This window comes from Quercus robur, chromosome 7 (genome assembly GCF_932294415.1).
Source record: "Quercus robur chromosome 7, dhQueRobu3.1, whole genome shotgun sequence".
Taxonomy (NCBI): domain Eukaryota; kingdom Viridiplantae; phylum Streptophyta; class Magnoliopsida; order Fagales; family Fagaceae; genus Quercus; species Quercus robur.
Genome location: NC_065540.1, coordinates 1970538 through 1985025, shown reverse-complemented (window position 1 = coordinate 1985025; position 14488 = coordinate 1970538). Strand labels below are relative to the sequence as shown.

The following is a 14488-nucleotide window of genomic DNA, read 5'->3' as shown; positions in this document are numbered from 1 at the left end:
CAAGACAAGTAATGTGCGGTGTGCCCCACACGTTGAGGCATTCTAGCTGCCATATTGATGCTAATATGATAATAACAATAATAATATTAATAACAATAATCAAACTGGACCGCGTAAAATTAAGGTGCTAATATGATAATTTGGTGTAGGAGTTCTAACTACTATTCTATCAACCAACACGAATACTACAAAACATTTTCATCCATAAAAATGGTGGTGTTATATATACAAATAGTATACTCACACACTTTTGTAGCATGACTTTAAGTCATGATTTTAGTTCAAAATAACTGTGTAATAACAAATATGAACTAGTATTTACTTATGAAAAAAAAAAAAAAAAAAACCCAATAACAAACCTTAAGGGTATTTTTAGAAATATTTTATAGAAAAAAAAAAAGGAAGCAACTAACTTTTTTGATAGTTTTTTTTTTTTTTTTTTTTTTCTCATGAAAGTGATATTAAAATTTTTCTAAAAAATGAGTGTTATGTTCACAATATTTCACAAAAAATTATAGGTAGTAACTTGTTGTTGGTTTTAATTTGAACTTAACTATCACTTAAATTTCTTTTTTATCCCTCAATAACAACTAGTTACAATTTGTCACTTACGATTTTTTATAAAAATGTTGTAGATATATAATTTTTCTTCCTAAAATAGTTTATTAACAAATACTCTAGACCACCTATTAACATTAGAAAAGATGTAGTTACAACCCTAAAGTGTGTGTATATTTTAGGGACAACCTTAGGCTACAACTTTATTTAATATTTTTTTATTGGAAATGAATTTTGACAAATCCACTATTGGATTATATCTTTTTTTTATATTCTTCATGCTTGCAAAATTTTTAGAAATTAAAGATTAATAGTTATGTTATCAATAAATTGTTTAAATTGCAAATTTTTATAGTTTAAAATTATGTATAAAATATAAGTTTATAAATCACATAATAAATAATATATGATTGATACAAAATTTGATATGTGTATTAAGAGCATAAAAAATATGTAATTCAATAGTTAAATTTTCAAAATATGTAATAATATTTATTTTATTAAATAAAATTGTAGTTTTAAGCTATAACCAATTTTGTAGTTCAACTTTGTTCATATTTAGGAGCAACACAATTTGTAACTCGTAAAATTCAACCTAAAAGAAAAATATTGCGTAAACTGTGAACACATAGTACAATCTTGTATTCTTTGTCGTCTTTGTATGAATGACATGGTCAGTGAAAATTTTTAAATTTCTAGTTGTAGTATCTAGGTCCTGGTTCGACCATCCCCTAACAACTCAAATCAACTCTCGGCGTTTTCTCTGTCAAGAGTGCAAACAAAGTGGCGGTAAAATATCTCACTAGAGCTAAGGGTAGCGAAGGTAGACCAGGGCAGGGTACGCGGATAATTCCAAAATGCCAGCTATTTGGAAGCTCATTTGCAACACACGGTGCCTAAACAAAATAAAGCACTTCGTGTGGAGAGCATGCTTCTGCATGCTCCCACGAAGCAATGTCCGCCGCATTGAAAATTTGAAAGGTCATAGTGGACAACAGGTGTGACCTTTTTGAAGAAAGTGAAACGTCCCGTTTCGCTTGACCAGTCCTTTCCTACTTCATCCTACGGAGGTTTTTCTTGCCTTACAAAAGTGATGGGTAGGAATGAGGCAAGATTTTAACCCCGCACCACGGGACGGGACAGTGATGAATTTAGACTTTTTAGATTTAACCCATCTCGCCCCACCTCACATTGATAAGGGCTTAATTGTAAATTTTTCATATCTTAAAATCCTACTATTTAAAAAGCATATTATCAACTTATTTTATTCTATTCAACAAGGTTTTCTGTCCTTTTTTTTTTTTTTTTTTTTTTATCAAGGTTGGAAATAAGGTATAAAATTTAACATTTTCTTTTGTTTTTATTATAAACAAATTTATATACTATTGAATCGTTGATTTTGTATTTTGAGATTTTTGTTTTTGTTGTGATATTGTCTTGTTAAACATTTCAATAATATTATTCAATTTTTGCTAAAAATTAGTTTGATTTGATGGGAGAAATTTATTTGTAATTTCAAGTATATTTTTATTAACGAAACAAGTTTTATTAAAAACAATTGTAATAGTTGTAGGTAAATTAACATGAAGTAAAGTTTTACAAGGTGTGGCAGGGCTTTGTAGGGTCCCAAGGAGTAGGGATGAGGTAAGAAAATTTTCCCCGTCATGCAGGGTAGTGCAAGGGCGGAAACCCCATCCTTCGAACCAGCCCCGACCCATTGCCATCCCTAGCCACATTCTATGGGAATGCAAAATAGCCAAAGAAACTTGGAACAACTCAAACTTCAAACTAGGCAACCTATGTTGTCCCCCAAAGGAATTCTTAGATGTGGTTTGGTTGCTCAAGGAGGACCAGGGAGATAGAAACAGAGCTAAAACTTGAAGTTATGGGGCAATTTTGCTGTTAGTTGTGTGCAATAACTCTAGCCTCCGACTCTGTTGCTTAACAGCTAATGGTTTATTTATTTGTGTGTTTTTATGTGTGCATCTAGGTATGGACAATATTATTTTGTTAATTTTTTTTAAAGGGTCAAGTAGTTTGTTTTTAGTAAAATTGATTGATTGGGCTTAATTACTTTTAGCTTTACTGTTAGTAATTTTTGTTCTTGGGTAATTTTTTTGGGCTTGCTTATTTTGTTTTAGATTTTAGATCTGACTTTAAATGGAGGTAAATGTTAAAGTTACAAAAAAAAAAAAAAAAAAAATTGTTAATATGGTCTTTTTTAACCAAAAAAAAAAATATTATTATTAATGTGGTAAGTGATTATTAGTAAGTAAAAATATGATGTAAGTAATGGACTTATATACAAACCAATAAGAATTTACTACTACAACGGTTTGTAAAAATATTGTTGAAAATTTTGTGGTTATAGTAGAGAATCAATAATATTGTTAAAAGAGAAAAGTATAATTTTATAAAACTAAATTGTTAAAATTGATACCTATGTATATATTAATATTTAAAAAAGGGTTGTGTTAACGGGCACCGTATGGTACTTGTTAACAACACATTTTTTGATAACTTTTTGGGTAACTTTTTCAGCTTTTGATAATTTTTCTTTATTTCTTTTGGTAATTTTTCTGACAACTTTTTTTTTGGTTTAATGAAACACAAAAAAGGAAACGTTAACAAGTACGGGACAGTGCTTGTTAACATTTCCCATTTTAAAAAAATAGGGGGGCCATTGCTTGAGAAATCTTCGCTATCACAGCCTGGAGCCTGTGGAATAACAGGAGCTCTGTTGAAAGTACATGCCTTCCTCAGCAACAGCTGGGTGATAAGCTGAGAGCATGCACTAGTCATCAGGACAGGCTGCCATCATGTGCAGCACAGAGTGCACCTCATCATCAGGGCAGGGTACAATTGGGTGCAACAGAGTGTGCACCTCAGCATTGAGGACAGCTGCAATCCAATGCAGCACAGCCTGCGTTGCATCATCAGGAGAAGACTAAAAGGGAAGTTACAACAAGATGGGAGCCATGAGCAAAAAACTAGTGTTTCCCTTGAGAGCTCTAGAAGTAGAAGCCAAAGCAGCCGAAGAGAAGGAATAATCGTCCTTGCATGGGATCTGGGTTTGAAGGACATAGTGGTACGTTGAAGGTGATTCCCAATTGGTCATACAGGCATTATAAGTGGATCTACCCCATCTGCTACCACCATCCAGAAGATCATTGAAGGCTTAACGTGATGTCTGCAGAAGTTTAATTCATGTAAAGCTTCCCACACCAGAAGAAGCAGCAACTCAGATTGTGTAACATGGATGGAGGACACTCCTCCCATTAGGGATAAACTTTTGTGTAGTTTATCTGCTAGTGCATGCCCACCAAAAAAGTGTGTGGCGGTTGCTATCCAATAAAAATAAATAAATCTTTTTTTACTTTTTTAGAAAAACATTTCGGATTAAGACACTTTTTGAGACCGTAACCTACACCAACTTTGAGATTTCAAACTAGCAGGATTATTCTTAAAACCTTGGAAGCTTCAAAGGAAGATTCATTTATTAGCTTAGCTCGCCACTCATGACCTCATGTTAATCTGTTGGTTCACCAACTTAGAGTCACTACTTACGTCATGAAAATGTAGTGTGTATCACATTTTTCTAAAATATAAAAGTCAACGATTTCACATGGTGTTTTAAAACCAATCTATCATTTCTGATTTATTATAAAAGTGCGGTAAGATATAGTGTATATTGCATTTTTCTAATATATAATAGTCAATGATTTTACATATTTTATGTGCTTAATTAAGACAAGCTGTCAAATAATATGAAATTGAGTTCTTTTAGTACCACACAAAGTAACACAGAAAAAGTCACAACTCACCCATGTGACGGGTTGTGGTTGGTGGAAGGGTGGTGGTAGGACATCCCTCTACCAACCATAACTCACTACATAGATGAGTTGTGACTTTTTTTTGCCATCTTATATGACATAAGACTTTTCTTATGAAATTTGAACACGTGAACATCGTCATAGGTGACGTGGAGGGCAGGACACGTTGGTAAAGCTATGTCATCATCCATATTTAATACGAAAAAAGACAATGTATTATTATAGTTTCTTAACAAAAAAGTAATATATTCTAATAATATTGCTATTCTCTCGTGATTGCAATAGTCAAAGAAACAGTCCAAGTTGCCTACTACTACTAATAGTACTATATTTCTTTAATGTGAAACCGCTGCTCAGTCCTCCCGTTCAATTTGGTCCAATAAACCATTCTAGACTTCTAGCTAGACCCTTTAACTCGCCCACACGCCTATTATAAATACCAAGACTTCCTTGCTTCTCTTCCTCGTTAAACATTTGCCTTTCATTAGTTTCATATCATTTACGTTACTAAAAGTTGACCTCTAAAAAACCCCCAACAACAACATTTTTGTGTTCTTACTTCTGTTTTTTACGTAGCTATGGCAATGAAGAGAATGAGAGAAGATGGTGGGATAGAGAGCTTAGACATGGCTAATTGTCTAATGCTACTCTCTCATAGCCTAGAGACCCAGCTCAAGAAAACCTCACGGGTTGATGTGTTTGAGTGCAAGACTTGTAATCGCCAATTCCCATCATTTCAAGCTCTTGGTGGCCACAGAGCTAGCCACAAGAGACCAAAATTAACGGGGGAAGAACTGAAAGAGCGTGCAAAAACTCAGAACCAGGAAAATAAGCCTAAGATGCATGAGTGCTCAATATGTGGGCTTGAGTTTGCTATGGGGCAGGCTTTGGGTGGTCACATGAGGAGGCATAGAGCAATGATGGATGGTTCATTTTCTTCCGCTGCCATAGAAAAGAAAGTGCCGGTGCTGAAAAGATCAAATAGTACGAGGGTTATGTGCTTGGACTTGAACTTGACACCTTTGGAGAATGATTTGAAGTTACTATTTGGGAAGAAGGCTCCTCAAATTGACTTTACTTTGATGATTTGATTTGATACCACAATTGTAGTGGGTGCTAACAATTTTTCTTTTCAGATTCATTGATTTTTTTTATATATATATATATATGTAAAATGCCATTCTTTTTAATTTTTTTCCAATTTTGTATTGAATATATTGGATCTTAGTTGTAAAAATGGTTTTGGCCTTTTGCATAGGCATGTCCTTAAGTTTGGCATCCATTAAGAAGAGGGGTGGAGCCAGAAATTTTTGTTTGGGAGGCCAAGTTGTGGTACTAATATATTTATCAAGATAACTCCGCGCGCACACACACACACATACATATATATACATACATACACGCTTTTTTATTATACACACACACACACATATATATACACACATTTTTTATAAGTTATATCTATATATATATATATACACACACCCAACAACAACAAAAAACTTAGTATTTTTAATCAAAATTATATTTGATGGCGATTTTTCATAAAATAAAATTCATTTTTACCATTTTCATAGTGAAATTCTTAAAAGTATTATTTTCGATACAAATTATCAAATTTTATACTAAAGTTAGTAAAAAAAAATTTTCCATTGAACTAATGCAATTTTCAAAAACTAACCCAAAATTTGGAGGAATAAGTTTAGCTACGAACATATTTGAGACTATCTTGCTCTAACCCATTATGTGGCTACTAAAGAGACATTTCATGTGTTGTTTTAATGACAAGATTTTTTTTAATAAGTCAGTAACTTGTTAAAAGCCACATAACGAGTTGAAAGAGATAGATTTAAACATGTTTGGTGCCAAACTTTATCAAATATTTTATAGATATAAGAGCACATTTTACAATAAAAAATAGAAGGCGAAAAGTACGTTTTAGTCCCTACATTTTCAAGCTATTCCCATTTTAGTCCCTACATTTTATTTTTACCTCTTTTAGTCCCTATCCTGAAAAACGCTTTCCATTTTAGTCTCTCCCGTTACATCAGAAACGGAGAAAGCTGACATGGCAAACAACAGGAATAAATAATACTAAATTAATGTCCACATGGCCTAAATTAATAATAAAAAAAAAAAATTTTGGCATTAAAAAATGCCATGTCAACATTTAAATTAAAAAATTAATTTATTAATTTTAACTAAATAAAAAAATTAAAAACTAAAAATCATATGAATAGAGATCTAAGTGTGTTTTGAACAAGAACATCAAGAACACAAACCTAGATCCAAGAACACAAACCCAGAAATTAAAAAAAAATCCAAACTCAAAATTCTGAACAAATCAAACTTAAATTCTCTAATTTCAATCAAAGCACAGCCATGAATCAAAGTAGAAATTCTTAAACCCGAATTTTAATTTCTCTACAAACTCACCCAAACTCAAATTAGCTACCCCCCCCCCCCCCCCCCAAAAAAAAAAAAAAACTCGATATTGGTAAAAACCTAACAAGATTGAAACCCAGCAAACTCAGGTGGTCTTTCATAGTTTTTAGCAAAACAAACCATGCGACTAAAACCCAGTGGTAGAACCCAGATCAACATATAAACCCGGTGGCAAAAACTGAGATCGGCATCCACAAACAATCCCAAAACCCATATTGAGGAGACAAAACTAGATCGGCGATGAGATTGGTGGACTTGATTGACACTGCAAACTAAGAAATCGATCCTAGAACTGGTTGCGACAACGATGGTGGAGCCGGTGATGAGTTGCGCCAATGAAATATGGAGGGGGAGAGAAGAACCAAGAGATGGAAGGTGATGAGCCCGAGGGTGAGTGACTGGTTGGGCTGCAAAATGTTTTTTTTTTTTTTTTTTTAAAAAAATTTCTAGGTTTGTGTTCTTGGATATAGGATTGTGTTCTTGTTGTTCTTGTTCAAGACACACTTAGATCTCAATTCATATGATTTTTAATTTTTAATTCTGTTTTTAATTTTTTTATTTAGTTAAAATTAATAAATTAATTTTTTTAATTTAGATGCTAGCGTGGCATTTTTTAATGCCAAAAAACATTTTTTATTATTAATTTAGGCCATGTGGATATTAATTTAATATTATTTATTCTTGCCGTTTGTCACATCAGCTTTCTTCGTTTCTGATGTAATGGCAAGAACCAAAACGAGAAGCGTTTTTCAGGATTGGGACTAAAAACAGTAAAAATAAAATGTAGGAACTAAAATGGGAATAGCTTGAAAATGTAGGGACTAAAAGGTGCTTTTCGCCAAATTAGAATTGAGAAAAATAAAGTTATATCTCTATAACTATTAGACCAATTTTTTTTTTAAGAGCATCATTAGACTAATTCAATTATTTGGGGGGAACTCTTATTTTTGTATAATAAATTTTAAAAATATAAAAATAATTATATATATTAAAAAAATTCAAAATTTTGGGGGGTGGACCTGTTACTTACCTCCGCCCTTGATTAAGGAGATGAGAACCGCTGCCTATGAAATTTCAGAGAAAAGAGTGAAGTTGGCTCTTACAGAAAGCAAGATACCGCGCGCATCTTCAGAGAACTCCTTTTGCAGATTTAAATTGACTTCTGATTAGTTAGTGTTAGTTTTAGTTAACTCCTTAATAATGATGGAAATATATTAATTAAAGCTAGCTTGTTAGTATGTTAACTAAATCTCCTTTTTCAATCAAGAATTGTGCTCATCAACTGACGAGCATGAGTCCAAATATCATGTCAAGGTTGAAATGTCTTGGATAATACAAATTTCTTATTCAGAAAACCTAGGAAGTGTATGTTTTAGAGCAACATGTATCTTATATAAAAGTTGAATAGTTCTTTTGGTAAATGGCACAATGTATCTTGTGACAATTCTTCTTTATGATTATGAAGCATGTTGGAAGAAAATTATAATGCTCTATTTATGTGCACAAAAGCTCATTAACTGATAAGTATGAGTCCAAGTTGTTAGGTCAAAATTGAAATGTGAAGGTAGTTTCATGTGTAGTTTATCCAACATGTGCATTTTTTTTTATGTTGATGTTGAATATTTCATTGGTGGCTGTGTTTTACCGAATAATTCTTACACGCTATTGCCTATTTATCTAGTGATTTACAATTTTATTTAGGAGGTCCAATCCATGACTCTTGGACTTGCTAAGCACTGTAAAGAGGGGTAGGGTGTTTGAAAAATTCAAATAAGAACTTAAAATTTGACTATTATGTTGAAAGTTAGCTAGCCTTAATTTCTTTTCCATTACTTTAAAAAACATTATAAATAAAAATGTGGTGTCTCAGTTTTTAATTAGACTATTCCATTTTTTGTTCACAAGTCTTCTTAAAAATCTCTTCAAACAATAATGCCGAATGTCCTAGAACTTGGAGAAAATATATCCTGTTTCGGGTATATATTTCTCGTCTCTCACAAATAGTCGACCCACAATTGACAGATCCCACCAACTATGAAAGGAAGAAGCATACCTGAAACAGAGAATACTTCTCCCAGAAGTTGGTTACCACTTGCTGCTCTTGCATGTGAACATTTTCTAAACATTCACCTGAAATTTCCTCCAAATATTATTCCATCAAGTAGTGTGCGGTGTGCCCCACACGTTGTGGCATTCTAGCTGCCATATTGATGGTGGCTTTTTCACTTATTATGTGAATACATAGCCGCGGAGTAAGGCAAAAACGGCGAAAGAAGGTCAATAATAATATTAATAACAATAATCAAACTGGACCGCGTAAAATTAAGGTGCTAATATGATAATTTGATGTAGCAGTTCTAACTACTATTCTATCAACCGACACGAATACTACAAAACACTCTGGAACGTTCCTCCATAAAAATGTTGGTGTTTATATATACAATAGTATACTCACACACTTTTTGTACCAAGACTTTAAGTCATGATTTTAGTTCAAAATAACTGGGTAATAACAAACATGCACTAGTATTTACTAAAAAAAAAAAAAGAAAAAAAAAAAAGAAGCAACTAACTTTTTTGATAGTTTTTTATATTTTTCATGAAATTGGTATTAAAATTTTCCTAAAAAAACGAGTATTACATCTATAATATTTTCACAAAAAATTATAGGTAGTAATTTCTTGTTGGTTTTAATTTGAACCTATCACTGAAATTACTTTTTTATCCATCAATAACAACTAGTTACAATATGCCGCACATGATTTTTTATAAAAATATTGTGGATATAGCATTTTTCTCCCTAAAATAGTTTATTAACAAATGCTCCAGACCACCTATTAACATTAGAAAAAATATAGTTACAAACCTAAAGTGTGCATATATTTTAGGGACAAAGTTTCGTTATAAAATTAGTTATAATCTTAAGCTACAACCTTACCCAATATCTTTTTATTAAAAATGAATTTTGACAAATCCATTATTGGATTATATCTTTTTCTTATATTCTTCATGCTTACAAAACTTTTAGAAAATTAAAGATTAATAGTTATGTTATCAAAAAATTGTTTAAATTGCAAGTTTTTATAGTTTAAAATTAAACATAAAATATAAATTTATAGATCATATAGTAAATAATATTTGATTGATACAAAATTTGATGTGTATTAAGAGCATAAAAAATATGTAATAATATTTATTTTATTGAGTAAGGATGTAGTCTTAAATTATAACCAGTTTTGTTGCTAAACTTTATCTATATTTTAGAGAGCAGCAGCACAGTGTGTATACATAGTACAATCTTGTATTCTTTGTAAAAATCACTGATCTGATTTCACATAAAAGTCACTGCTTTCACATAATATTTTATAAAAAATTTATAATTTATTATAAAAGTGCTATTAAAACTTCATGTACAATTCATTCCTCTAAAATATAAAAGTCAGTGATTAAGAAAAACCGTCATGCGGTATGAAATTTGAACAAGTGAACATTCGTCACCTATAACGTGGAGGGCAGGGCACGTGGATAAAACTATATCATCATTCATATTTAATACGAAAGGACAATGTATTATTATAGTTTCTTAACATAAAAGTAATATATTCTAATAATATTGCTATCCCTCGTGATTGCACTAGTCAAAGAAACAGTCCAAGTTGCCTACTACTACTAATAGTAGTACTACATTTCTATAATGTGAAACTGCTGCTCAGTCCTATCCCGTTCAATTTGGTCCAATAAACCATTCTAGACTTCTAGACCCTTTAACTCGCCCACACGCCTATTATAAATACCAAGACTTCCTTGCTTTTGATTACCAAAAAAGACTTCCTTGCTTTTCTTCCTCGTTAAACATTTGCTTTTCATATCATTTACGTTACCAAAAGTTCAACATTTGTGTTCTAACTTCTTTTTACGTAGCTATGACAATGAAGAGAATGAGAGAAGATGGTGGGATAGAGAACTTAGACATGGCTAATTGTCTAATGCTACTCTCTCAAAGCCTAGAGACCAAGCCCAGGAAAGCCTCACGGGTTGATGTGTTTGAGTGCAAGACTTGTAATCGCCAATTCCCATCGTTTCAAGCTCTTGGTGGCCACAGAGCGAGCCACAAGAGACCAAAATTGATGGGGGAAGAACTGAAAGAGCGTACAAAGTCTCAGAACCTGGGAAATAAGCCTAAGATGCATGAGTGCTCAATATGTGGGCTTGAGTTTGCTATGGGGCAAGCTTTGGGTGGTCACATGAGGAGGCATAGAGCAATGATGGATAGTGCATTTTCTTCCGCTGATATAGAAAAGAAAGTGCCTGTGCTGAAAAGATCAAATAGTACGCGGGTTATGTGCTTGGACTTGAACTTGACACCTTTGGAGAATGATTTGAAGTTACTATTTGGGAAGAAGGCTCCTCAAATTGACTTTACTTTGATGGTTTGATTTGATACCACAATTTGTAGTGGGTGCTAGCTATTTTTCATTTCAGATTCATTGATTTATTTCATGTACAATACCATTCTTTTTATTTTTTTACAATTTTTGTATTGAATTACAATTTTTTTTCTTATTTTGGTTCATGTCTAATGTATTAAAACTTTACATCCTCTATGTTGTTGGTTTGTTGGACACTTGGACTAATGGAATTCCTAATATTAGTTACGTTCAATTATATTCGTCATTTTGTAAGCAAAACAAAAAACCAAAAGGTTCATCTTGGCAAACAAAAAGAAAAGAAAAACCATCCATTCAATTTTGAAATGAGTTTTTATTGAGTCACTGGTAAGACTTGAATTTCAGATGTAATCTCACTCTAGAAATGCTTGAATGCCTCCTTGAGTATGAAAGGATTTGAGTGATAATTTTCTATTTACTTTGATTTATTATTATATATTAAAAAAAAAAAAAACATAATTTGCAATCTAGAAACATTATTTCCAATTTGACTTTAAAAAAAATAGAGCAAGGGCAGCCAATGAAAAAGCAAAATAAAACTCCAATTTGACTAATCTTCCCTCAATCACAGTTTGGTGGTAAACAGCAAACACCCCAGCACACAAGTTAGGTTTCCACTTTAGTACGTAGCCTTTATGTTTTCTTTTACTTCTTTCAAAAAGAGAGAATTCTCATTCAAATATTAAGAAGTTAATAAAATTACCCAGAAATGCATGTTCTGAATTCTAACTTCTAAGTCAAGAAAAGGAGTAGTACACGCCGTGAAAGACTACAATAAGCCGTGGGTGGTCAAATCTGGCATGTGTTGTGGGCTTTCTTCGTAGTTTCCTTTTCTGGGCCATCCTAAAAATATGAGCATCTTTCTGGAGATGGCCTAAAACAACATGTCCTACTCTTGTCCAACACGACATTGGTTTCACTGGGCCTGACCTAGCAAATTGGGAAACGTTATCCAAATTGGCTACTTGGAAATCAAAATTATTAAATGCAAGTCAAGACCAAGTTTATAATATATATATATATATTAAGAAATGTTAGTTACATAACACTTTCACAATATTTTCCCAACAATCTAACAGTAACAAAATATTATAACCAGTTACAGCATACCACCTAAGTTCGTTGTAAAAATATTATAAAAATAAAATTGCTCTTTTTTTTTTTTTTTACACGACTAACTCTTAAATTGTTTATTACTACTGTACATTTAGTGTTTCTACATCATGCATATGTTTTTTTTATTCCATATATAACATGTCTTGCAAAAAAAATCAAATTACATCAGCAGCCTCATAAGTCATAATATGCACACATAGTAACATTCTTATTTAAGCAACTAATAATGGAAAGGATCCTCGACTATCCTAAATAAAAGTGTATTTAGGAAGAAAATAAAAACAAAGTTAAAAAAAGAAGAAAGTCATACAATTGTAAAAAGTCAAAAGAGGATTTTGATTCATTATGTTGCTTGTGAAAATTGCTTTCAATGAAAATGACCAATCATCTTTCCAATAATGTCAATGAAACTTTCCATTACCATTAGTATATCCAAAGTGTTCTTTCAAAACCCATGTCTCGTAGCAACCAGTCCATGCTTTTGAATAAATAGTCAAAAATTATTTATCAATTGAAATGTGGGTTTTGGACAAAATTTATGTATAATAAGTTAAGTGCAGTGCATTTAGTTCCTTAATTGATTCTCAAAAAATAATTGATTCTCAAAAAAAAAAAAAGTTCCTAAATTAAATTCAAACATACAATTGAATTTAATTTAGCCTGTCACAAATTATTTCATTCTCAAAGAGATCATAATGAAATAGTGATGACTGAATTTTGGCCTTTTGCATTGGGATGTCCTTAAGTTTCAAATCCATTTTTACAACTAAGATCCATAGTTAAAACTTAAAAGGCTCCCTCTAAGTTTATCCATTTTGTATGGAACACATGACTAGGAAATTAACCTCATAACATGATCATTTCTTTTTAATAATTTTTTTATGCAAAGGTGACTAGCATTTATTTGTTCAACCATCAGGATCATTCCCGCTAAAAAATAAAAATGATTCCAATTTTTTTTTCAGTATTAATTAATTATACTAAAATGAAAAAGCTTAGCTAAAATTTTCTTGTGTTTTACAAATCATCATGCTTTCAAAGCAAATGAAAATGTTTTAATAAATTAGTTCGTTATAAGCATACCAAAATAGTGTATTGTCAAATAATACTATTGAATCTTGTCACTAAAAAAAATTATCTATGCATTAATTTAAAATTAGTCGTGGGAAATTTTCAAAAAAAAAATAGTTGTGGGAAGACAAGTGGTGAAGAGTGACCTAAACCGAAATTTAATTAACTAAATTAAGTAATCATCAAGATCTTGTTGGGAAATTTTATGTCTACGACGCCACGCAACCACCATGCCTCTCCGAAGGTATTTTGCTTGCAGCCTCAAGTCAAGTGTTACATCATCAGACATAGACATGGTAGTATTTCATTATTTAGGATTATTAGTTTATATATATGCATGGTTTGTAGAATTTTCTCAAACTGATCAAGAACTGGAAGGAGAATGGCTCCTTGATCAATTCTTCTAGAGGGAAGTAGCTCTAGCTAATACATGCTCCAATCATAAAGCTGAAAACCAAAAATAATATATAAAGCTAATAATATATTAATCATTTATTTTTCTTATCATTATTTAATGTAGGATTTCACTCACATGTGTATACTTAACAATTTTTTTGTATTAAATTGTACAAGAGAGTCTTTATATAGACACACTATGTGACAATGATATGCAGCTAAAAGCAAAGAAATGAACATGTGTGGCATGTGTCAATGGCCGTTGGCACATGTGGGCACATGAGATCTCCTGGCAACGAATGATTGGAGAAGTCATTTACTAGTTTGATCGATCTGAGTACAAGGAATTATATGGGATCAATTTCGCAATATACAAGCTCAATGAAGTCAAGGGATGATTAGAGAACTCCTTTACTAATGGATCGAACTACATAGGGCCATAAGGACGTGGCTCTGATACCATGTTGAGAGAGAGAGAGAGAACGTTCTATATATTTCTATGTATCAAACTGTACAAGATCAGTATATTTATGTGCATCATACTGTACAAGAGAGAGTCTTTATATGCACATTATGTGTGTAGTACAAGTAGTATGAGTGTAGCGCATGTACAACAACACA

The 14488-nt window shown here is 32.0% G+C and overlaps 2 protein-coding genes across 2 annotated transcripts; both read left to right on the top strand.

Annotated features, from left to right (window-relative positions):
• The first annotated feature begins 4847 nt into the window (after positions 1 to 4847).
• Positions 4848 to 5661, top strand: LOC126691675 (zinc finger protein ZAT11-like). The gene has a single exon (XM_050386767.1). It carries the CDS (start codon positions 4970 to 4972, stop codon positions 5480 to 5482), a length of 513 nt encoding a protein of 170 aa, XP_050242724.1. The 5' UTR covers positions 4848 to 4969; the 3' UTR covers positions 5483 to 5661.
• Positions 5662 to 10642: 4981 nt separating this feature from the next.
• Positions 10643 to 11440, top strand: LOC126691676 (zinc finger protein ZAT11-like). The gene has a single exon (XM_050386768.1). The coding sequence runs from the start codon at positions 10760 to 10762 to the stop codon at positions 11270 to 11272; it is 513 nt and encodes a 170-aa protein (XP_050242725.1). The 5' UTR covers positions 10643 to 10759; the 3' UTR covers positions 11273 to 11440.
• The last annotated feature ends 3048 nt before the right edge of the window (positions 11441 to 14488 follow it).

What these genes read in the sequence shown, in the direction of transcription:
- LOC126691675 (XM_050386767.1), top strand. Translation starts at nt 4,970, where the DNA reads ATGGCAATGAAGAGAATGAGAGAAGATGGTGGGATAGAGAGCTTAGAC.
- LOC126691676 (XM_050386768.1), top strand. Translation starts at nt 10,760, where the DNA reads ATGACAATGAAGAGAATGAGAGAAGATGGTGGGATAGAGAACTTAGAC.